General features: G+C 56.3%; 1 protein-coding gene across 1 annotated transcript; it reads left to right on the forward strand.

The window, feature by feature from the left end:
• Positions 1-17,193: 17,193 nt before the first annotated feature.
• On the forward strand, positions 17,194-23,175 carry TRIB3 (tribbles pseudokinase 3). Its single transcript, XM_048820826.2, has 4 exons — positions 17,194-17,372; positions 18,782-19,066; positions 19,984-20,276; positions 21,043-23,175. Exons 2-4 carry the CDS (start codon positions 18,782-18,784, stop codon positions 21,530-21,532), a joined length of 1,068 nt encoding a protein of 355 aa, XP_048676783.1. The 5' UTR covers positions 17,194-17,372; the 3' UTR covers positions 21,533-23,175.
• Positions 23,176-23,994: the final 819 nt, after the last annotated feature.

Consider the following 23,994-nt stretch of genomic DNA (forward strand, 5'->3'; position numbering starts at 1 on the left):
CAATTGCTTAGGGCCCCCGAGCAGCTCAAGGGCCCCCCCCCCGTTTGCTTTTTATTACATGGGGTGGGGGGGCATCCAATGGCCTAGCACCGCCCCTGGCTCTTTGCATAACCCTCCTGATGCAATACTGCATACCTCTGGCAGAGGCTTGGCTGCCTTTCGGAGAAGAGGAGGGGCTGCTCGGGCATGAGCTCAGGGAGAGCGAGGCCCAGACTTTACAAGGAGAGGAGAAGGGAAAGCACCAGGAGGGCGGGGAGTGGAAGGCAAAGGGAAACTCAGGGCGAGAAGTGGGGAGTCCTATCCTGGAAAAGGCAGAAGGGTTTCCACCCCTACCAGGCTTCTCCATTCCCCACCCTGTGCCCCTGCCCTGGCTCTTGTCTTCCCCTGTCTAAGCCACAGAGCAAAGGAAACATCGGCTCTCCTGAGTGCTGGACATCAGGACTTCACTGGTAGGAGAGGCAGCGGGAGCAGTGGACTGAGCAACAGGACCCAGGACTTCTGGCTCCTAATCCCAGCAGATCCCTCTGTGGCCCTGTGCCAGTCCCCAGACGCAGGCAAGAACTCCGTGCAGGAGCTAGGGGTGGCATGGCGCTTTGCAGGCGTGAGAGCAGAATCTCAGGCCCCTGCGGGCACAAACGCGGCCACAATTCCGTGCTGAAAGTGGGTGTGCAATTCGAGCGGTTGTATGTGCAAGTGACCAGCTAGAGGGTTACCTGGTTGTTTGCACTTGCCGTTGTGTCGATCCGGAGCTGGAGCAGGAAACGTGTGTGCTGCTTAGGGGTGCACAGGCAGGGACCGGAAAACGTGTCCCCCAGAGCGCACAAGAGGACTGGTGTGAACACCCTGGGGTGCAGTGCTCTTGCTCCAGGTGAGGTCTGCTAAGGGGTGCAGTTAAATGAAGGCTCCCAGCCAGGGGACTGGGCTGGCTGGACATAGACACAAGCGTGCCTGGGGTGCACCCTAGGGGCTACCTTCCTTGTTCCACTTCTGGTAGTGCCACTCCCCTGCCTTAATAAGGGACTTACAGCCGTGTCCCTCGGCATGGATCCCTGACACCCACAGAGCCTGAACTGCGCCATCCAGGAGCCCTGTTCCCGGCCCCACGGGGGATGGCTTGGGCACAGAGCAGTCCTCCCAGCAGGGCGGGGCAGTGGCTTGTATTTTTGAACGTTGCATCTACATTGTGTGGCCAACCAGGCCAAAATACAGGCTGCTTGCCAGACAGGTGCAGGGGTGGGGTGGGGCGGTAGGTATGTCCACGGCAGTACAGTGCTCACCCCTGATTGTTCCCTGCACTTCGGGGGGGCAGGGAGAGCATGTGCGTCTCAGACCCGCCGCTTGTGCCTGATGGTTCGTGGGGAGAAGGGGCAGTTTATGCCCATCATCTGGTGCTATGATGGATCCCAAGCTCTGGCCAGCAGGAGGCGGTGTCTGAGAGAGGAGCGTGTCACACTCTGGTAGAGCAGCTCAGCGGGGGTCCCCGAGGAGGAGAAGACCTTCCAAGTGCAGCCAGAGCTAGTGGCATGACTGGGCCCAGGGCAGGCGGTAGGGCCTCTGCAGGGCGGTTTGGGCTCTGGTGCTGTGCTGGGGCTCCCTGCAGGGACAGGGCTCTTCGGGGGGCTCCCGGGGTCGCTGTGGCGTTTGGAGGGCGTCGCGGCCAGGGCCAGGGGCAGCAGCAGCCGTCGCAGACTCAGGCACTGTCTGCACTGACCTGGAGGCATGCTCGTGCTGCACGAAGTCCCGCGGGGACAGCTCTCTGCTGTAACGGCCTCAGTGGAGACCGAGGCCTGGCGTTTTTCCCCTGTGGTAGTTAGGGGTGGGTGGCCGATTCCACAGCTCCCGGCAATGCTAATGGGATAAGCATTGTGTGTTGGTGCAGGCAGCCTTGGTGGGGCTCTGGGGGGAGCGTTCAGCCAGTGAAGGGAACTGGCCGAGGAGCTGGAAAAGCAGGAGTTTCAGTAGGGTACGGACAAGGCTCCATGCTGCAGAGCGTATCCCTTCCCCTGGAGCCTGCCTGCCTCCGGCTCCCATCTGTGCTCCAAACAGCCGCTGGCCTGACGCCTGAGCCCCGCTAACCTGAGCCAGCTGCCTCCTGCCAAAGGGCCAGGCAGACGCTCCACTCTGTACAGAGGAGACATGCAGTGGCCTGGACTCTGCTGAGACCGTGCTGGTGCTCAGTAACAGACATCAGTGCAGCTGATTCTGGGGGACCGCTATTTGTGCTTGTCTTTGGGCCTGGGTTTCTTGTGGTTTGCACAAGCGATGGGGGCTTATGGTCCCTCCTGGGAGGCGGGAGCTCCAGGGAATGTACAGAATCAAAGGCCGGGCCTGAAAATCTGACCCACACATTTTTTATCCTTTCATTAAGGGGCCATTAGATTTTCAGTGTCACAGCCTGATCCGGGCAATGCACAGGGCGGGGTTTGGGCCCCACTGTCTGACCAGAATGCAACTGTTTTACTGACTTGGCACCATTGGCTGCTCCAGTGTGGCTGTGTGAACTAGTCATTGCGCTGCCGGGCTGCAGAGCCGGAGACAGAACGGTCCCTGGGGCATAACTCCTGCGCCCTCCTGTGGGCCAAACTCCCACTGACCCCAGCCGGAGTTTGCCTGAGTACCTGGGGAGTCGTGCTGTGGGGGGAGTTGAACAAAGAGGGGCTTCCCGGGCAGGGAACTGTCTAGGTACTGCTTGAGGCCTGGCTCTTTGGGTTCATCTCCTCACACCACAGTAAGGAGGGATTCAAAACTACATGAGAACTTTTGGCCCAGTGGGTAAAGTGCTCTGTGCTACCAGTCACCTACCACTGAGCACACAGTACTGCCATGCTAACGCCTCATGCTCACCTGGTTCTGACTCCTGCTGCGTAACACAATGACCGCAACATGCCACTGTAATCCCGGGGGTGCTCTCCACCGCTGGGAACCACAACAGAACAGCTGAGCCACCATGGGAAAAATGTAACGCGAAGACCAACACTCGGCATCTGCCATTCAGCACAGACCAGTCGGGGGGAGGAGCATTGTCCCCGCTTTGAAAAAGAGACACAAAGGGGACAGAGACTTGCCCAAGGACCCCCCAGCGGGCCAGTGGCAGAGTTGGGATTCGAAGCCAGGCCTAGAATCTCAGCCAGTGCCTGCTCCCCCTGAGTTGCCAAGGGAAAGCTCTCCAGAAGCCAGGCCTTTCTGTACCTTCTCGCAGGCTGCCTGGGATTATGGGAGAATCTTCTGAAATCAGCCCTTCCCCAGCCCAGGCTCGGACTGCCTGGGATGGAGAATCCTCCCCTGGTGGGGAGTCAGAGGCAATTCCCTTTGGCTCTCCCAGCCAGCCCTATTTCAGCTCCCCCACTTCCTTCCCTGGGCGTTTTTCAGGATGTATGAGGCAGATACAAGTATTTCTACTGCACATGGGAGCCAGAGACAGGAATGGGCGCCGTCATCCTGGGGCCTGTCCTGATGCTAAGGTTCTGCTTTCCCCACTGCAGCACTTTAAAGGCCGGGGACTCTGGAAGAATGTGGGGTGAGAACAGGGCGCGAGGGTCCGAACCATCACTCGTTGCATGAAGCAAGCAGGTGTTTGAGGTTCTCCAGGGTCCAGATGGGTTCTGTAGTTCCCTTTCCCTGTTCGGATTTGGGGCAGGGCAGTGCCAGGCAGGTACCAGGAGAAAGGCAGGTCTGTCTGTCCAGTGACATTGCACTTCTCATTGCTGTGCCTGCGTTTGCAGCATTTCTGCCCCCAGCTCTGGAAGTAGGAGCGCTGGCAATCTCACCCTCGCCCTGGGATGTGCCTGGCCCAGATTTACGGGGATGAGAGTAGGAGAGAGGGACCCTGAACAACCCCCTGCCAACCCAAACACCTCCAACGCCTGGAGGCATTTGGAGCCAAGCTCTGCGGCTGAGCCCTGGCTCTGTAACGGGCTGAAACAAACCAGGCTTCCGACGCAGATCTGGACCCGAACATTAGAATCATTTGCTCTGCCCAGAGTCAGGAGGCCAGACGTCCTGCACTGTACCGTGGCTGTCATGGACCCGTGACCATGACTGCGTCTGCGGCTACCCTAGGGGGCTTCCGAAATAGGGTGTTCAGGGGAGCGTAAGCAGTTACTAGGCACCCAAGCCTCAGGCTGGCAGTGGGCATTGCCCGGGCGTGGAGATCTGAAGGCTTGTGATGGGACAGCAGGCACTGCCAACAGCCTGATCTCTGGTGCCCCTTAGGCAGACATTTCCCACAACCCGCCTGTAATGGGAGATGGAAAAGCCTCAAAAGAGAGGTTTGCTCTGTGCCCCGTTGCCATTTCAGAATGGACATGGCACCACATCAAGGGGAACTAGTCAGCCCGTGGGTGGGTGAGTGTGAGCAGAGCGGGCGTTCAGGAACCAGCTGCTTCCTGACCTGATGGGCCCAAGGCCTCTCCTCTGGTCTATTGAGTGTCACTTCCAGGCCGCCGTGGCTGCAGGCAGCATTCTGGGACAGGCTGGTACTCTGCAGGCAGGGCTGAGCGGGGCGAGGCAGCCCTGAGAGCCCCACTCACTAGCCTGTATCTGGGCCCTGCTGGGGCTGGTATCAGCTCCGGGCATGTGGCATTAATGAGCCTTCTCTGCTCTCAGGCAGTGAGTGGGCCGGCCCTTCCTGTCTGGTGGGGAAGGGAAATGCCACAGACGTGCGCTCACGCCGCATCTCCCCACCTAGTGCAAGCTGGACAGCTTCTAACTACACCAAACCCATCTCCCCGCAGGTCTCAGCCCCCACCCTGTGTGCCCTGGATAATCCCTTCTGCTCAGGTCAGTCCAACAACGATCTTGCAGCATCCAGGACAGGGCAATGCTCAGAAATGCACGTGCTGGCAGCATTGCCTTGTGGGATGCCTCGGTTGCCTATGCCAGGGTGCCCAGCTTTGCTGCTGGGAGTGGGGGCTTTGGGGTAGTTTGCAAATCAGCAGCACTGCATTGTGGAATGGGGCTACGGGGAGCAGCTGAGCTGCTGAAACTGCAAAGGTTGCGGCTTCCCACCTGCACCAGGCGATCAGACGCTGTGCTGATAGGGCCTGTATACAGCTGTGAGAGGAGAGAGACGAGGCCATTGTCAGTGTCACTGGTTCTGCCACACCTGAGCTAGGATGATGGGATGGCAGACGGGTGGGCACATGGTGCCGTGCTGGAGCTGGAAGCTCAAGGCATTGCAGCCGGCAGTTTGTGGCAGTGGCTTGTCTCCTGGGCTCTGGCTACACCCAGAGAGCCCAAACCAGAGCCTGCAGGAGCTGCCCAGGACAGAGCACGCTCGCTGGGAGGCCACAGAGCGACAGCAGTGGAGAGACCCTTCCTCGGTGGACACGGGACGGGGCGGAGCAGAGCCGAGCAGCAGGACTTTCTATTTCACCCGAAACGAGACGGGAGCCTGGACTTCCCCAGGGCTTAAGAAGCCGCATAGCCTCGGAGGCCATTTGGGGCCAAACCTGGCTGTGGTCCAGCCTAGACAGGGGTTGAGGAAGCAGAGGGGTTTCCCAGCTGCACCCAGGCCCACCCTGGCAGCCGTCACTGCTTCCCCGAACGGGAGAGGGAGAGGAGAAATCGCACCTCAGGCAGAACGCTCCCGCCTGGCAACGCACCAGGTAGGAGCTGCGTGGAGCACAGCCTCAACTCTTCTCACGCTGCCTGGTGGCCTTCCGCGGTCGGACTCAGCCCTCCGCACTGGCCTGCGCTGAGCTGGGGCTGCACGGCCCCCTTGGAATCCCAGGCCTTCGATGCACTGTCTCCCACAGCAGCTAGAACAAGCGACGCTTCTGCGCTTTCCTGGAATCCAGCTGCTCAGAGGGCAAGTCTCAGTCACTGCCAGCTGCCCAGCCAGGATGGGCCTGGAGGCGCCTGCCCCGGCGTTCTCCTTGGCTGGATCGCTGTGCCCCGGCAGGCCAGAGGGCCAGAGCAGAGCAGGCAGATGTGCCCAGGGTCTGCCTGGGGCCCCTGGGAGCCGCATAGAAATATTAGAATCATAGAATCATAGAATATCAGGGTTGGAAGGGACCCCAGAAGGTCATCTAGTCCAACCCCCTGCTCAAAGCAGGACCAATTCCCAGTTAAATCATCCCAGCCAGGGCTTTGTCAAGCCTGACCTTAAAAACCTCTAAGGAAGGAGATTCTACCACCTCCCTAGGTAACGCATTCCAGTGTTTCACCACCCTCCTAGTGAAAAAGTTTTTCCTAATATCCAATCTAAACCTCCCCCACTGCAACTTGAGACCATTACTCCTCGTTCTGTCATCTGCTACAATTGAGAACAGTCTAGAGCCATCCTCTTTGGAACCCCCTTTTAGGTAGTTGAAAGCAGCTATCAAATCCCCCCTCATTCTTCTCTTCTGCAGGCTAAACAATCCCAGCTCCCTCAGCCTCTCCTCATAACTCATGTGTTCCAGTCCCCTAATCATTTTTGTTGCCCTTCGCTGGACTCTCTCCAATTTATCCACATCCTTCTTGAAGTGTGGGGCCCAAAACTGGACACAGTACTCCAGATGAGGCTTCACCAATGTCGAATAGAGGGGAACGATCACGTCCCTCGATCTGCTCGCTATGCCCCTACTTATACATCCCAAAATGCCATTGGCCTTCTTGGCAACAAGGGCACACTGCTGACTCATATCCAGCTTCTCGTCCACTGTCACCCCTAGGTCCTTTTCCGCAGAACTGCTGCCTAGCCATTCGGTCCCTAGTCTGTAGCTGTGCATTGGGTTCTTCCGTCCTAAGTGCAGGACCCTGCACTTATCCTTATTGAACCTCATCAGATTTCTTTTGGCCCAATCCTCCAATTTGTCTAGGTCTTTCTGTATCCTATCCCTCCCCTCCAGCGTATCTACCACTCCTCCCAGTTTAGTATCATCCGCAAATTTGCTGAGAGTGCAATCCACACCATCCTCCAGATCATTTATGAAGATATTGAACAAAACCGGCCCCAGGACTGACCCTTGGGGTACTCCACTTGATACCGGCTGCCAACTAGATATGGAGCCATTGATCACTACCCGTTGAGCCCGACAATCTAGCCAGCTTTCTACCCACCTTGTAGTGCATTCATCCAGCCCATACTTCCTTAACTTGCTGACAAGAAGACTGTGGGAGACCGTGTCAAAAGCTTTGCTAAAGTCAAGAAACATTGCGCCCTGCCCCATCCGCGTGGGCCCAGCACCTCGCTTTCCGCACGCAGATGCAGGTGCTGCAGCAGCAGCAGGCTGTGGGAGGAGGCCAGAAACCCCGAGCCAAGCCCACGAGGACCGGGAACGCTGAGCAGGGTTTGTGGTTTAGGAGGGGGAGGAGGGAGCCAGCCCAGCTCTGTCTCTCCTTTGTCAGGAAGGAGCCATCTGCTGCCTCCTGCCACCCCTCCCCAGTGGGATTCCCCTCCTGGAGGAATGATGACTTTCCCGCTGACAGCTCAGTTCCTGGTAACAGCCCTGATGAGGCCGTTTTCCAGTAAGGGCGAGAGGCAGCAAAAACGCTTTCTCTGATGGACATGGCAAAGAGAGCAAGAAATCAGTGGACATCCCGGGCACCTGTGACCAACTCCCTACCTGAGACACTCACTTTCCTGCCACATCCACCTGCCCCTTAACATGGGCAGTGGGGAGGTAAGGCCCAGACCAAAGCCCCAAATCAAGGCACCCTGAATCCTGGGGAAGACCCACATCTGGACGGCATGTCTGTTTTTAAAGGTCTCGCATGCACGGGAAGGCAGTAGAAAGACAGCATAAGGGCGGGGGGTGGCGGGGACCTGAAGGAATCCAGTTGGTTTGGACTGTTCTGAGCTAGACTTCCTGAGACCTAGCATCCCTGTGCACCGTCAGTGAGCACTGGCTAGGCACCGCAGGCTGGCTTCCTGCTGATCTCACCCACTGCTCCACCTGACCTCTGCCTGGACCCCCCACCCCTGTGCTCTCCTGGCTCCACAATGAGCCTGCAGCAGCTCCAACCCATCCTGGGCAGCATAATGGGACTCGACTGATAAAGAGTTACAGGAGAGTAATGTAATTAATGCCAATCAACGTGGGGTTATGGAAAACAGCCTGTCAAACTCACTTCATATCTTTTTTGGTGCAGATTGCACATTTGGCTGACAAAGGTCATTGATGTAATAGACCTGTTTGACTTGGGACCACACAACATTTGGATTAAAAAACCCAAGTGTGATATAAAAATCAACATGGCGCATATGGACTGGATTGCTCACTCACAGGTCTCAAAATGTAACTGTAAATGGAGACTCATAGCAATGTCAGGCTGGAAGGGACCTCGAGAAGTCATCAAATCCAGCCCATGTGCTGCAGCAGGACCAAGCAAACCTAGATCATTCCTGACTGGGGTTTGTCCAACTTGTCTTTAAAAGTGCCAGTGACAGGAATTCCACAGCCTCCCTCGGAAGCCTGTTCCAGAGCTTAACTGGCCTGAGAGTTAGAAAATTTTCCCCAATATCTCACCTGAAACTCTCATGCTGCAGATTAAGCCCATTACTTCTTGTCCTGCCTTCAGTGGACGTGGAGAACAATTCGTCACCGTGCTCTCTAGAATGGCCCATCACGGATGGGAAGGCTGTGATCAGGCTCCCCTCGGTCGTCTTTTCTCAAGACTAAACATGCTCAGGTTTTAACCTTTCCTCATCGGTCAGGTTCTTTAAACCTTTGATCGTTTTTGTTGCTCTCCTCTGGACTTTTTCCAATTTGTCCACATCCTTCGTATAGTGCGGTGCCCAGAACTGGATACAGGGCTCCAGCCGAGGCCTCCCCAGTGTGCGGTAGAGCAGGACAAAGACCTCTGGTGTCTTCTGTGCAACACTGCTGTTAACACACCCCAGAATCATAGTAGCCTTTTTTGCAGCTGCATCACATTGACAGCTCCTAGTCAGGCTAAAAGAAAAGGAGTACTTGTGGCACCTTAGAGACTAACCAATTTATTTGAGCATGAGCTTTCGTGAGCTACAGCTCACTGATGAAGTGAGCTGTAGCTCATGAAAGCTCATGCTCAAATAAATTGGTTAGTCTCTAAGGTGCCACAAGTACTCCTTTTCTTTTTGCGAATACAGACTAACACGGCTGTTCCTCTGAAACCTAGTCAGGCTGTGGTCCACGATAACCGCCAGATCCTTTTCAGCAGTACAACCACCTAGCCAGTGATTCCCCATTTCGTAGTTACGCATTTGATCTTTCCTTCCTAAGTGAAGTGCTTTGTACTTGTCTCTACTGGATTTCATGTTGTTGGATTCTGACCAATTCTCCGATTTGTCAGGGTCATCAAGTGGGTGACAAAACCATCACTGATGACGTTTGCAATTGACACAAAAATTGGGGGAGTGGTAAATAACAAAGAGGACAGGCCACTGCTCAGGCCTAGATGGCTTGGTAAACTGGGTGCAAGTAAACAATATGCTTTTTAATGTGACTAAATGTAAATATGCACACCTAGGAACAAAGACTGCCAGCCGTACGTACATGAGGGGGGACTCTACCCTGGGAAGCAGTGACTGGAAACGATTTGGGGGTCCTGGTGGATAATCAGCTGAACATGAGCTCCCAGTGCGATACTGGGGCCAAAAGGGCTAATGCAGACCTGGGATGCGTAAACGGGGAATCTCAGATAGGAGCAGAGAAGTTATTGCACCTCTATACAATAACAGCTGCTGGAACCCTGTGTCCAGCTCAGCTGCCCACAATTCAGGAAAGCTGTTGATAAATTGAAGCAGGTTCAGAGAAGACCACGAGAGTGATTAAAGGATTAGAAAACCTGCCTAACGGTGATAGATTCAAGGAGCTTTATCTGTTTAGCTTAAGAAAGTGACAATTAAGGGGTGACTTGATCACAGTCTAAAAATACCTACATGGGAACAAATATTTGAGAATGGGCTCTTCGATCAAGCAGAGAAAGTTATAACACGATCCAATGGCTGGAAGCGGAAGCTAGACACATGCAGATGGGAAATAAGGTGTAAAATTTTTAACAGTGAGTAATTAACCTTCGGAACAATTTACCAAGGGTCATGGTAACACCAGCCTGGATGTTTTTCTAATAGATTTGCTCTAGGAATTATTTTGGGGAAGTTCTCTGGCTAAGGTCCCTTCTGACTTTGGAAATACTGGTCCTGTCCCAACGTGATGGCTCTCCCTCTTCTCAAGGGCTCCTTGCTGCTCATCTCCAGTTCCCTCTGTCCTACAGCCTGCAGGGCTTATCCAGGAAGATAGTAGCAAGCCCTGATAGACTGCCCTTCTGGGAGGGAAATCCGCTCCCTGCTGCATTGTGAGATTCCAAGTCTAGGGTTTGACTAGTTATCAGCTGAGTGCAGCCATGAGACTTCAACCACGAGCGGCTCGTCCCCAGGGCTCTCTGCTGCTGTCCTGCAGTCAAGTCCTAATTTTTGCTGTGAAGTCACCAGCCCCAGCCCCTGCCCAACATGCTTTCAAGCCTCTGCTGAAGTTTCTCTCTGACTCACTACACCTGTTTGTTCTTCACCTGCAATACAGTGTCCCCCTCGCCCCTCACATGAGAGTAGGGATGGGCCCCAAACACCCCTGAAGCCTGGAGAGTCTAACCCCAAATCGGGAGGTGCTCAAAAGCCAGTTCTGGGTCCACTGTTCCCTCTAAACTGTGTGCATGTGCGCGCACACAGATCCTAAACTCCACGAACATGGCAAAACACCGTGCGCACAGAAATTTGCACAGAAACATATCAATTTGCACAGAAGAAATTTTTTGCACACATGACCTGTCAAAAATTAGAGGGAACATTGTCTGGTTCCATGTCTGGCAGCTTGGGCCCCATCAATGTGAAGTTTCAGCCCTACCATAGCATGGCAAGAACCTGCCTAAGAAGGGCCTGGTAAAGCCTCCTACAGCACCAGGCATCTACTGGCTTCTCCACTTACCAGTAACTGCAGCACTTAACAAAAGCTCTGGAGGAAACAAGCCCTTCCACTGGCATGGTCCAGCAAACTGGGCAGGCAGGAAACCGGGCTTATCACAGGCTCCACCATTGACCCACAGGGTGGCCTGGGGCAAGTGGCTGCATTTTTCTGTGCCTCAGTTTCCACATCTGGACGTGGGGCTAGTCATGCACTTAGCAAGCCACCTTCGTAACGTGCACTGAGTCTATGGATGGAGAGTGCTAGCCCAGTACCATACTATTTACCTGAGCAGGACCCTTCAAGGAACAGCCCCGCTGAGCCGTGATCACCGGGATTTGGCTGCTAGGCCACGTGGGATAGTCAGAAGTTCCCACTGGCTATGTTTGCAGTGTAGCGAAATGCAGCTGACTTCTCAGGGCTTGAATCCTGGTGGGAGTTTTGCACCAGTAGAGGCTGGAAGCCACGGTGAATCGAGTAGTCACAAGCCCTGCTCGAGACTAAGGCAGTGCGTCTATATGGGGGAAGTGCCCTGGCATAACTATCCTGCTCCAAGCCCCAGCAGGCCCCCAGGGCTGGGAGAGCAACTGGGCGCAAATGCGTTACTGGGCTCTGCTACCTTTCCATTCAAGTGCTTTGGCCAGCGATGACAGGTCTCACCCACTTCAGCCTAACGACCAACCATCCCAGGGCTTTAAAATACCTTGGCTGGACCAGGCGCCTTTGACAAAGCTGTAGTGGGAAGACAGAGGGGGAATCAAATGGGAAGCCATCCTCCCTCCCAGTCCCCATCCCCGGAAGGTCTGACAGCCATGGGATGGCAGGAAGGGGCCGGGCAGTGGGAGGAAAAGGGCTCTGTTTATCAAGTCACAGGGTGTGGTAGGTAGCCAGGAGCCTGTCTGAGCAGCACTCTTTCCTCTGACGAAGATGAACTGTCCAAGTTTCCCAACAGTGTCTGCTCCCAATCCCTGCTGGAGCTGGGCTAATCACTCGGCCAGCCCAGAGCAAGAGGGGGAGCCAGCTCTGACCCAGGGCTGCTCACTGTATCTTCATAAGGATCCACTCTGCCTCCAGTTCGCCTTCCTGGGGTGGTGGATTCCCTCTCGGAGGAGACTCTCCCAGCCAGAAGTGCCCTGAGAACAGCCTCGCGCTGACGACTGTGCCAGCTGAAAGGGGCATGGGCGCACAGTATCCGGGGTCAGAGGCAGCTCATGAGCCCAGACCCCGGTGACCCGGGGGGTAGGGGTGAGTGAGGTGGCGCTGCACGGTACACAGCTGGGAGACTGGCTCCTGAAGCCTCATGACTAACCGGCCACACACTGGGTTGTGCTGGGAGCCTGAGACCTTGAGCGCTGGAATGGCTGTATCCTTAGGCCTATTATTCCACAGGGTTGCCGTGGCGTAGGTGAAGGAGGATGGCACTGTCTGCCCCAGCACAGCGGCAGCCCTGTTCTTCCCATGGCAAGCAGCATGGTCTAGTGGACTGAGTATGGGTCTGGGAGCCAGGTACTTTCATAGCTCATCCCAGCTCAGTTACCAACTGGGCTGGGGACAGGACTCCCGGGTTCTGTTCCTGGCTCCGGGCAAGTCACTTCCTGACTCTGTGCCTCCCTTTCCCCAGCTGTCCCATGGGCAAAGTGTCACTCCCCTTCTTCACTGAGTACTTCATTTGTGTACTGTGCCGAGTGTTGCTACTCCAATCCTGGGATGTGTTCGGCTCATTTGCCTTGGAGACTTAGCCAGATTGTTACTTATGACATTGCCTAGTGGTTAGAGCAGGTGAAAAGAAGACCTGGGTTCTATTCCTAGCTCTGCTGCTGACCACCTGTGCGAGCTTGGACACATCCCTTTCTCGCCCCATGCCTCAGTTTACCTAGTTGTAAAATGGGGATAGAAACTTCCTCATTCTAAAGTGCTTTGAAATCCTCCAAAGCCAGAGAATGGCAAATGTTAGTAAGGGATTGTGCTAAAATCCCCAAAGCTCCCACTGTAAGTATGTTCAGCTTTTAGCTGGTGACCAGCTTTAGCCAGACGATAATTTCTCTCATCCCTAGGAAAGCTGTTTGAGAGATTTCACCCTAGTCAGTGATCATGATCTATTCTCCATGTCATACCGCACTTGACTCAAGCAGGACACTTTCCCTTAGACTTTAGTGCTTATATCTCCCACGTGCTTGTCCCCTAGGGCCAGGGGGCCGCATTACAGCACGAGGCCCCTTTACAACCCCACAGCAACTGCCCCGAGATAAGAGCTAAATCCACATGTCATTGGTTAACCGCTGGTGTCAGTCACTTATAGCAATAACAACGGGAATCTTGCCAAGCCTGTGCAGGACAAAGGCAAACGGGGGCCTGACGGGACGGGTGGTACTCACAGGGAGAGACAGGTGGGGGGGCCGAGCACCTGTGGCACTAAGCAATAAGCGCAAATAGGCGCACGAGCAGCAGGAGAGGGGACACTTTCGGGTTGTTGGGGTGGCACCTGGTGCCAAGGCCTCCAAAGCACTCATCTGTCAGCCAACCCCCCCGAAGCCTGGAATCTGCTCAGAGACCACAATGACAGGCACAGTGTAAGACAGACAGACACTGATGAGGTGCCTCTCAGAGACACCCCACAATTACCCCTCTCCCCCAAAGCGAGCTCCCCCAGGTCCCCAACCAGCCTCCAGCACCCACAGGCCGATCCATCCAGCCTCCCCTAGAGACATCCCTGAACTGAGCAGGCTGCCTTTTATATGGCAGGGCTGTGGCCATGTGCTGCCCTGCTCCTTAAAGGCCCACGTGGCATCTGTTGCTCTTTGCACAACCAAATCAATATGGAGAACCCACCAGGGCGCAGCTGGGTCCCAAATAACTGGGTTCACTAAATATATGCAAATGGACATCCTGCTGTCTGCCTGGTTTCTGGAGGCTCCAAAACAAAAGAACACAGTGAGGGCCACTAGAAGGCTCGCCAACTATTTAAAGGGATACTGCCCAATTCTTACACACTCCAGTATGTACCTTCTCTTTCAAAGATGAGTCTCCCTCAGTTCTTTCCTACCTCAATGGGAATATGCTGGCTCCTTTCCTGTTCCTCTGGAACTCACCACCTTCTTGGATCTTGTCTAAGCTAAATAATTTTGGGTCATCTGCATATGTTGCCACCACATTGCTCTCCCCTTTCCCATTTCATTAACAAACACCCTAACCAACACCAGTCCGAGTAGGAAACCTTGTGGCACTTTGATCATGATGGAGACTGACCCCTGCACTGAAACAGTCTAAGGGTCTGTTGCCCAATGGAGCATTTGCAACCAGGGCTCGGGGCTCCCCAAAGCCCTGACTCCAGGATCAGCTCAGCTCTTGCTAATTATGCTTGCTATTTTTCAGCGTGTATTCCACGGAAAATTTCCGGAAGGAAACAGAGCCATTTGCTGCTGCTCATCACAACAAACCATACAGGATGGAGGCAAAATTCCTCTGAAAGGAACTGCACGATATAGGAAACGCTCAAAGATCATACGGCCCCCACGTCAGGGAAGTGCCTTGCACAGCTCTTCCATTGTGGGTATTTTAAATCTACCCTGGAAGGTTTTTCCATAAAGTTGGCAGGGATTTGTGGACCCCCTGCTTTCCACTCTCTATATGCACAGCACCGCAGCCCCCAAAACCAGGAGCCTGGGATGGGGCTCCCTTGGGAACCCAGCAGTGTCATGCTGTAACCGACTGGCATGGTTGCTGAGATGCGCTCTCTCTCCCCATCTGCCCCTAGCTCCTGCTGTCCCAGGGACTAAGTGAATGGGACTGGGAAACAAAGATGGGGTCTCCCTCCCATTGTGGCACAGTCAGAATGAAACCTACAAAGATCTATTCTGCACAATGAAAGGAAATGCTTCCTCTGTCTCCTCATCCGCAGGGCTGACTGGGTAGGTCTCATCCTGTTCTGTCTGTGATTCCATGATCGCAGCAAATGCTTTCAGCTAGATTCCAGCTGGTGTCCAGGGCCTGCCGACACTAACCCATAGCGTCCTCCGGAGCGCTTGGATGGGCTGGTCAGCTCTGGGCTGGGTCCAAGTGCCTTGCATTTACTTGGCTTTGGAGTGGAGCCCGGAGCTGGAGCAGGAGCAGAGCCGGAGCACAGCTCCAAAGCCCTGCTTGGCATTCTACAAATAAAGATCATAACAACGCTCATCCTATAGGGCAGGTGCAGCAGCCTCTGAGAACTAGCTACCAGTTCCTTCCCTGTGAGTGACTTCCGCGCCTCTCATGGCAGGGTGCCCGGTAACAGACCTAACAGCTTCGCCTTGGCATGCGATATCAAAAGAGAAACAAGGTTGCTGTCAGCAGAGGATAGGAGTCTCTCCTTCCGCCAATTCAGTTTGATCTTGCCTTGACATGAGATGTAAACCCAAGGCGCTGAGCACTTAGGGTTCTTAAAAATCCCTCCCAACAAGACTCTCAGCGAAACTTAGAGGGTTTGCTCCGGCATTCTGGCCAGATTCCAATCTGGGTCGATGCATTCTGCCTCAGCTGGACCCCTGTCTACAGTCTTGGGCCCCCATGTTCAAGCAAGACGAATTCAGACTGGGGCAGGTGCTCCTGGGATGGTCAGGGGATTGGAGGCCTATGGTCTGAGAGAAGACTAAGAGCTTGGCTTGGTTCGCCTAGCAAAATGAAGGCCGAGCGGGGATCTGACCGTTCTCTACAAATACATCCGGGCTGAACACCAGGAGTGTGAAGAGCCATTTAAGCTAAAGGGCAAAGCTGGCACAAGAAGAACCGGGATGAACGGGCCATGAACAAGTTTCAGCAACCTATGCCCTAGTGTAGTGCCATAAACAGTGACTTGCACCACTGCCGGGCCGGCTCACCATGGGGATTACGGCATGTCAGCACAACTAAAGCGGAAGGCTGAGATCTGGGAGGCTGGCTGGGAGCAGAAGCTCGGGGCTCCGGTGGCTTTGCCAGGTGGCAAGCCTGGAAAATGATTAGAAAGGGAAAGACGGGGCCTGGCGGGATGTGCCTGCTCTGATTCTCCTTCAGCTGCTCTGCGCTGGGGCATGAATTGTGCAGCTCCTTGGAGCCAGGCCTCCCCTTCCCCCGATACTCAGCGCTTGTCAGCCAGGTGCGCTGCTGGCCGGATAACGCCACTGCTAACACCCTTCCCTGCTTCATCTGCAGGGGTGGCATGAGCGGCCCCTGAGTCCGCCCTGCCAACATCCAGTGGCTAGGGGTAGGCAGAGGAGGTGCAAGGGGCAGGGGCAGGCCAGTGCACGGCCTCCAGGGGCCCAGGACCCGCTTTCCGGGTTGCAGCTGGAGAATCGCAGGCCCAGTTTGGCGCACACGTTTAGCGCAGTGGTGAGGGGGGCACAATCAGGATAACCGGACGTGCAAATGGACTCGGAGACCCCTCAGGTGCAGGACTGTTATCTGCTGCTGCATGGAAGCGTCTCACGAGACCTGTCTCCTCACTGCCCTTGGCTTTGGGGAGTCAGTTCCACAAGTGGGTGCAGGCCGACCAGCAGTCCGCCATTGCTGTTCGCACTGGTGCAAGGCTGCTGTGCCAAGTGCAGGGCAATGGGGACGGGGGGGGCATTCACATTTAAGCTCATTTTGCATAGGTGCAGGAGGAGGGGCAGGGAGGGGATTACTTCTGAATTTCTGGGCTGGAATATACTGAGTCTGCCTGTATATAGGGCAGTACTGTGGGCCGACATGGCCCTGTCTCCCCCCGGCACAGAGTTTTCTGGAGGCCCCCACTCGCACCATCCCAGACATTTTGCTTTGAAACCAGCCTCCAATCCGCTGCTCGAACAGCTGGCGGCCCGCGGTGCTAGATACACAAACCGGGACACAAAGCAGGCCGGGAACACGCTAGCCAGAGCCGGGGGGTACCCCTCCGATTCCAGGAGCCGGGGGGTGGGCGGGGGGAGCCGCCAGGGCCTGTGTAATCAGAGTGCAATCCGGACGCGGGTTTGAGTAATTCGAGCCTGGGAGTGGCGCAATTCCACCCGGCGGAGGGTTGAGTGCGAGTGTGAACCTCCGCGTGTCGTCACGGCAGGGAAAGCGGAGGGGCGGGCCTGCGGCCGGGGCATGTTGCAATCCGGAGTGAGTTCAGCATCAGCCGCGCCAGGAGCAGGAGGGAGCCGGAGGGAAGGCGCCGGGAGAGGAGCGCGGCAGCGCGGCACGGGGGCGGGTGGGGGAAGCTAAGATTAACTCTGGTTTACATCACCCGCCGGGATCTGGGACTCGGAGCCAGGGGGCCGGGCGATGTAAGCCTCCCCGGCGCAATCGGAGCGAGTCCCGCGAACAAAGCGCCCGCCGCAGCCGCACGGAGACTAGCCGCTGCCCATCGATCGCCCCCCGGCCGGGGCTCGGGGCAGGACCCCCGGAGCAGAGCAGCCCGGGACAATGGCGGATCGGGGCGTCTGAGACTCCGGGAGCAGGATCCTCCGGGATCGGCCTGCGGGGATCGCTCCCGACCGGCAGCCAGTCCCGAGCCTCTCCCCCGCCCGCCCCCCGAAGGTACGGCGCCCTGCTCCCCGGGGCGGGGGTCTCCCTCGGGGCGCGCTCCGGTTCCACTCGGCCGGGCTTTGCGGGGAGCCGCCCCGGGTGCCCCTGGCCTCGGGGCAGCGCGCACGGGGTAGGAGCGAGGGTGTGTTTGGCTGGCCTGGGCCGGGGGGGGGCGACTGCCCGGTGTTGGGGAGCAAGGGGGAGCCCGGCTCGGGGTGCCCAGTGCTATGGGGGTGTGTGCCTGGTGTTGCCGGGAAGGGGGGTGCCCGGTGTAGTGGGGTATGTGTGTCCAGTGTTGTGTGTGGGGGTGCCCGGCGCTGCGGGGAAGGGGGGTGCCCGGCCCCCCGTCGGCAGCCGTGGGGTAGCAGTGACTAAGCGGCAGCCGCAGCAGGACTGTGCAGCGCTGGCTGGGAGGGTGGAGAACGGCGCCAGGCTGCCCCCTTGAGCAGGCAAGGCCCGGTGCAGGCTGCCGGGCTCGCCTGGCTGCTGGGGGGGGGCTCACAGCTGGATGGGGGGGCTTTCTGCAGGCTCACCCCCCACCATCAGCAGACACACACTCACCACCATTGTTGTACTGTGAGACACACACACGCTGGCTATCATGACACTGACATGCACTCACCACCGTTATCACATGGAGACACACACATGCACCCAGCCCCCTTATTGCCCTATTAAACGCACACATCCTTATTACACAGAGAGAGACATTGTCATGACTCTGACACACACACACACTCACCCGTCATTGTTACACTATGACACATGCACTCACTATTGTTACACTAGGGGAGAGGCAAACCCATGCTATCATGACACACACTCACCATTATTACACTGTGAGACCGTATCATTACATCATCAGCCGTGAATGCACGCACACATCCTCCTCAGACACGTACCCGCTGGTGCTGGCTGGCTGGGGCCGTTACTGCTTTGGACAGGACGTCAGTGGGTGGCAAGTTTTCGACAGAAATACTTCTCCCTTGGCTTTGGGTGAACTAAGGCTTAACTTAGGGCTTTCTTCCATTCACTGTAGTAATTACAGTTAATCAGAGCCAGCTGTTCTGAATGCCTGGGTCTTCCTTGGGAGCAGGGAGGCACAAATGTCCTTCTCGGGGAGTTGAAGCAGGTGCTTCTGGCCCGGGTTTGTGCAGACTGTCGTACTAACGCTGCATCTGATTCCAGCGGAATACTTAAGGCTGTGAAACTGGAAACCAAGGGCTAACTACAGCGCATGGCGCGTAGGAGCCCCACCCGGTAGATGTCTGTATGGACCAGGAGCTGGGGCTGCTCTCCGCCTGCTGGAGAACAAACCTGTGCTGCCAGAGCAGGGGTTTCCTGGCTTGTCTGTCTTGAAGCGACTGGTGTCGCACTGCAGCTGCATCTTGATGCAGCCCTTCCGTCGTCTCGTTCTGCAGATGAGTCGAAACGTTCAGGTGATCCCTGTGGCGTCTCCACTCAGGAAGAAACGGCTGGACTTCGAGGATACCCCTGACTCAGAGGCCTCAAAGCCCAAGCGTCCCCGATTGGGTCCAGTGTCAGGACTCACTCCATGCCTGCAGCCCCTTGCACAGCCACCTTGTGCCGTGGACCAGGACTCCAGGGTCTTGCGGATTGGACCGTACATCCTTCTGGAGCCCAGGGAAGAGGGCCACTCCTACAGGGCTGTGCACACGCACACGGAGACGGAGTACAGCTGCAAGGTACAGCAGGGTTTCTGGTGCCAGTCTCTGCAAGGAAACGGAGCCCAGTGTTCCTGGAGATTGTGCCCTGGGGAAGTCTGTGAGATTCAGATGGTTTCTGGGGAAATGCTGTGGCACTTCATGCGCTGGTGGAGATGCCCGCTGTGGGGAGCCCCCTGGGGGCAGCTCTCTGGGGACACCAGTGCAGTGGTGTGCCAGGCTTTCTGGGGCCGCCTGTGCCAGCCCCTCTGGCACTGGTCTGTTCGACTGGTAAAGGGCAGGTGAGCCTCAGGGCCCGCATGGGCTCTGGCTGCAGAGAACAGCATTGGCAAGGGGTTTGTTTGGAAAGTTTCTCCATCCCCATCTGGGGTCCCCCTCAGGTTTATCAGCTCCCCCTTTCAGCCTGTTGGGCATGGGAGAGAATTGGACTTCCACGAGTGGACAGGGGACGGACGGGCATGCATCCTCTGATGCTGGGCAGGGAAGATATGAGACCCGTACAAGGGTAGTGGGTTCCTGGTCCATGCCTCCCCTCTCCTTGCTCCTCAGGTTCCTCCTAAGCAGTGCTGCCCCCTGGTGGCTACATTGTGAAATTTAAGAACCCTTTTCAGAGTAGCAGCCGTGTTAGTCTGCATCCGATGAAGCGAGCTGTAGCTCGCAAAAGCTCATGCTCAAATAAATCGGTTAGTCTCTAAGGTGCCACAAGACCTCCTGTTCTTTTTAAGAACACTTGAACAGCATGGCACAGGAGAGTGAGGTATGGGCAGATCGGAGACCTCCTGCCCCCACTTAGACGGAGCCCTAGATCCCTTGTGGCAGCAGGACTGTGGACAGGAGGGAGCGATTGTCTTGAGGCCTGTGCACGGCCTGGCCCGCACCATCCCCTTGCCTTTCTTTCCGGGATGCTTTCCTCATGCCTCGTGTCGTTCCTCTTTTAGGTTTATCCGGCAAGGAGTTACCCAGAGACGATGGCCCCCTACGGGCACCTCTCGCCCCACCCCAACGTGGCCCAGGTTGCTGAGGTGATCCAAGGGGACCAGAATGTCTACATCTTCTTCCAGCCTGGCAGAGGTGACATGCACAGCCACGTCCGCTGCCGCAAGCGGCTACCCGAGAGAGAGGCCGCTGGGCTCTTCCAGCAGATGGCCGAAGCGGTCGCCCACTGCCATGACCATGGGGTCATCCTCCGAGACCTCAAACTCCGCAAGTTCCTCTTCGTGGACAGGGAGAGGTGAGGGCTGGCGTCCAGCTTCATTCTTCAGTATCAGGGGCCCCGCAGCGGGCTTGATGGGGAGCAGGACTCCTGGGTCCAATGCATGGGAGCCCAGTGCCATTTTCCTCGTCAATACGGTTGTTGTGCAGAGCCCAGCCAAAGCTCTGGAATGAGCTCTCCATGTGTGCGGCTGCAGCAGCCTTGCTGGGACGCCGGCTGTCTGACCCCAGGAAAGCCAGGGAAAGAGAGACAGCAGCTTATCAGTGCTAGTGGAGGGTGGGGTTCCTGAGCCCCACTTCCATTCGAAACCTGCTTCTTCAGCCAGGCTGAGCCCACGTACCCCCTGCACATTGCGGAAGCTCCTGGGGCCTTGTGTTTTGTGTCCACAGGGCCACTGATCACAGCGGCATGGCAGTGAGCTAACAGACCCCTAGGGTGTAGCTCAGGGTCATTCTGGCTTCAGCTTTCGTTCTGGGCCCTATTCCTTGCATAGCTCCACAGAGGTCTGCTTGTGCTGCAGGGAATTCAGACCTTTGCATCCTTGCAGAGCCGCCAGGGCTTAGCTCTAAAGCCTTCTCCGATTGCACCTCCCTCCAATCCCTCCCTGTCTTGGTCACTTAAGAAGTTAGTTCCCACCTAGTTCTCTGGGGCGGTACCATTGTCTCATGCTGAGAGCTGCTGTCTGGGAGTCCGGACTTCTGGGGTCTAGCTCTGTGGCCTACCTACCTAGCACAGTTGGATTGCAGCTGTTGATTTACTTGGGGCTTTCCCTCTTTCTCTGCAGGACAAAGCTGGTGCTGGAGAACCTGGAGGACGCCTGTCTTCTGAGCGGCCCAGATGACTCTCTGTCGGACAAGCATGGCTGCCCGGCATACGTGGGCCCGGAGATCCTCAGCTCCAAGAACTCTTACTCAGGGAAGGCGGCTGACGTGTGGAGCCTGGGTGTGGTGCTCTACACCATGCTGGTGGGGCGATACCCCTTCCAGGACACTGAGCCTGCCATGCTCTTCAGCAAGATCCGCCGAGGGGTCTTCTCCATCCCGGATGGCCTCTCCCCCAAGGCCAGGTGCCTTGTCCGATGCCTCCTGCGCAAGACCCCGTCTGAGAGACTGACGGCCCGTGAGATTTTGCTCCACCCCTGGCTAGCGAGCGGTGGTGCTGCCTCCGAGGACTCGTGCACAAACCCCTCTGGGGAGCAGGGGCTGGAGCAAGTTGTGCCAGACACCTGGAGTCAGGAGGAGGTGGAGGAGGAGGAGGAAGATCTGCACAGTTAAGCATTCAGAGGATCCCCAAGGATGCATTAGCGAAGGGGCCCTCCATGCCCCCAGGGAACCTTAGACTGTCGGATGCCCCAGGCGAGCTGGGGCTGGTGACTGTTTGTCTAAGGGGGGTTGCTGCTCAGATCCGGGTAACGCTGTGCCTTTGGCGGCCCCAGCAGGGCCCAGAGCCAAGACTTGCAAACCCAAGAGCCTCAGAGGGGGAGCTGCGGTTGTCCAGGCACGTGTCTGAATCCTGCAGAGCAGGAAAGTGCCTTAGCCTGACACGGCGATTCAGGGCAGACAGGACTAAATGGGAACAAGCTTCCAGCGTGCCCTGGTCTAGGGGGCTCCCGCTTCCAGCGTGCCCTGGTCTAGGGGGCTCCCGCTTACTTGTGCCAAAGAACTTGTTCAGACTCTGATCACCAGCAGTGCCCTCCCAGAGGGATGGTGCGATTCCCATTCCCAGACATAGGGTTCCGGAGGCAGGGAGTGGCCAGGGAACTGAGGCAGGCCCTGGCGTCTCTGGGTTCTGCACCAGTCTTTGTGTCTGTGTAGGAGCAGGATGGGTGCAGAGGGGGCTGAGCTCTGATACCAGCTTCCTGAAGTGTGTGTGTGGGGGGGGGGCCTTTCCCAGAGGGCAGCAGGACAGCAGGCATGGGAGGGCGTTTGAGGAGCTCCTTGTCTTGTGTCACCTGGGAACTGACCTTTGCAGCAGCCAGGGCCGTGGCTCCGTGGAGCTTGGAGGGTAGAGACGCTAATGGGCAGAGCAGAGAAGGGGCTGCCGTCTGGTGAGGTAGAGAGGGATGCCGCTGGGTGGGAGCGAGAACAAGACGGGGGTGGGGAGGGTTCCAAGGTCATGTCAGATCAGAGCCCAAGAGCCCAGATCAGAGCCCAAGAGGGGTGCCCACAGCCACCTCTCCTTCCCTGTGTAGCTGTAGCCCATACAGACTACAAGTCCCAGCATGCAGTGCTCCCCCTGAAGCAGAGGGGCAGGGGGCACACTATGCTGGGGTGGGGCAGGGAGGGCAGCTACAGCCTGCCCCATTTGCCAGGCACAGCTCTTGGGCTCCTAGCAATGAGCAAATAAAGGCCCTGTCCAAGCAGTTCACTCCCCTCGGGGGGGGGCAGAGAGTGAGCCCCGGCAGGGTGGGGGTGCTATGAGGTCTTTGCACTATTGTGCCATGCAGCCTGTCCCCCCTCACCCCAGTCTTGTCCTGTGACTGCAGCAGGCTGACTTTGCTCTGTAACCTCCCCACTGGGGACCCTGTCCTGGATCAACCCTGCCCTTTGCTCCACCCCAGGAGCCTGTGGCAGGTCAGCCCTGCCCCATCCCCTTGGGCCAGGGGGTGGGGGGCCGGCAGCAGCCCAGAACTCTGACCATACGTATCTCAGGGAGTTGTCAGGCAACTGGTTTCTGGGGAGCGGCCGGCGTGCGCAGAATAGACCTGCCTGCTCCACCCGGCTTAGCCCAGCCGGGCACCTGCCGCTCTCCCAGCACAGACCTGGGGCCTCACCTCTCCCGGGGCTCTGCATTCGTAGCGTGCGTGTTATACCCCGACCATGTGTTGACACGACAGGGCCCAGGCCAAGACTCGTTTGTACACAGCACCATGTGTCTATTTTTCTGTCTTTTGACAAATAAAAGGTTTGTAACACTGGCTCCTTCCTGTGCGCTGCTTGGAACTTCTGTGCCCCTGGTGCAGCAGAGATGGGCTCTGGTTTGGCTTTGCAAAGGCTCCTGATTCCGTGTGAACCAGCCCATGCAGATCATGGGGATTTGGATAAAGTGTTCCTGGTCTGGCACCACCTCTAGGACTTGTATTCAGATTAAGTCATCTATGTGGCCAGGATCCGAATTAATTGTATCTGCTCAGAAAAAAACCCTGGCCATCATTGTGACCGGGTCAGTAAAAACATCTGCTCAACAAATGACAGGGGCCAAAAAAGCAAACAAGACATTTGAATGTAAGTTGAAAGGGAGTGAGAATAATCCTGCAAATATTGTAATGTCATTGTCCAAATCCTCCTGGCCAGGGGTAGCCTGTGCCATTCGGATCACCTCCCTGCCTCTCTGTATCTCACATACTGTGCGGGCACATGTATAGCATCTAGCGAAGGGCAGCAGGAACAATCGGAAAGCTTTCTAAGGGAGGAGAAATTAGGAGTGTCATTGGAGAGAGGAGTTGAATAAGAAAGGAAATATCCAATAATGTCCCAGGTTGAGAAGAGAAAGTGGATGCTTCTAGTTATCCTGTAGCACAAGGGAACAGGGGCTATCTGAATAAATAAGGTGACGCATTTCAAACAGCGAAAAGAAAATATTTTAAATTCTATGTATGATTAGCTTGTGGAACTCACTGCTACTAGACAGTTACTGAGTCCAAGGATTTCTCAGGACCTCAGAGAGGATAGCTATTCATAAGGGATATAAACCCTTGTGTTACAGGGCATATCAGCCCCAAAGTGGTAGAGCTCAG

The sequence above is a fragment of the Caretta caretta genome, chromosome 13 (genome assembly GCF_965140235.1).
Source record: "Caretta caretta isolate rCarCar2 chromosome 13, rCarCar1.hap1, whole genome shotgun sequence".
Classification (NCBI taxonomy): domain Eukaryota; kingdom Metazoa; phylum Chordata; order Testudines; family Cheloniidae; genus Caretta; species Caretta caretta.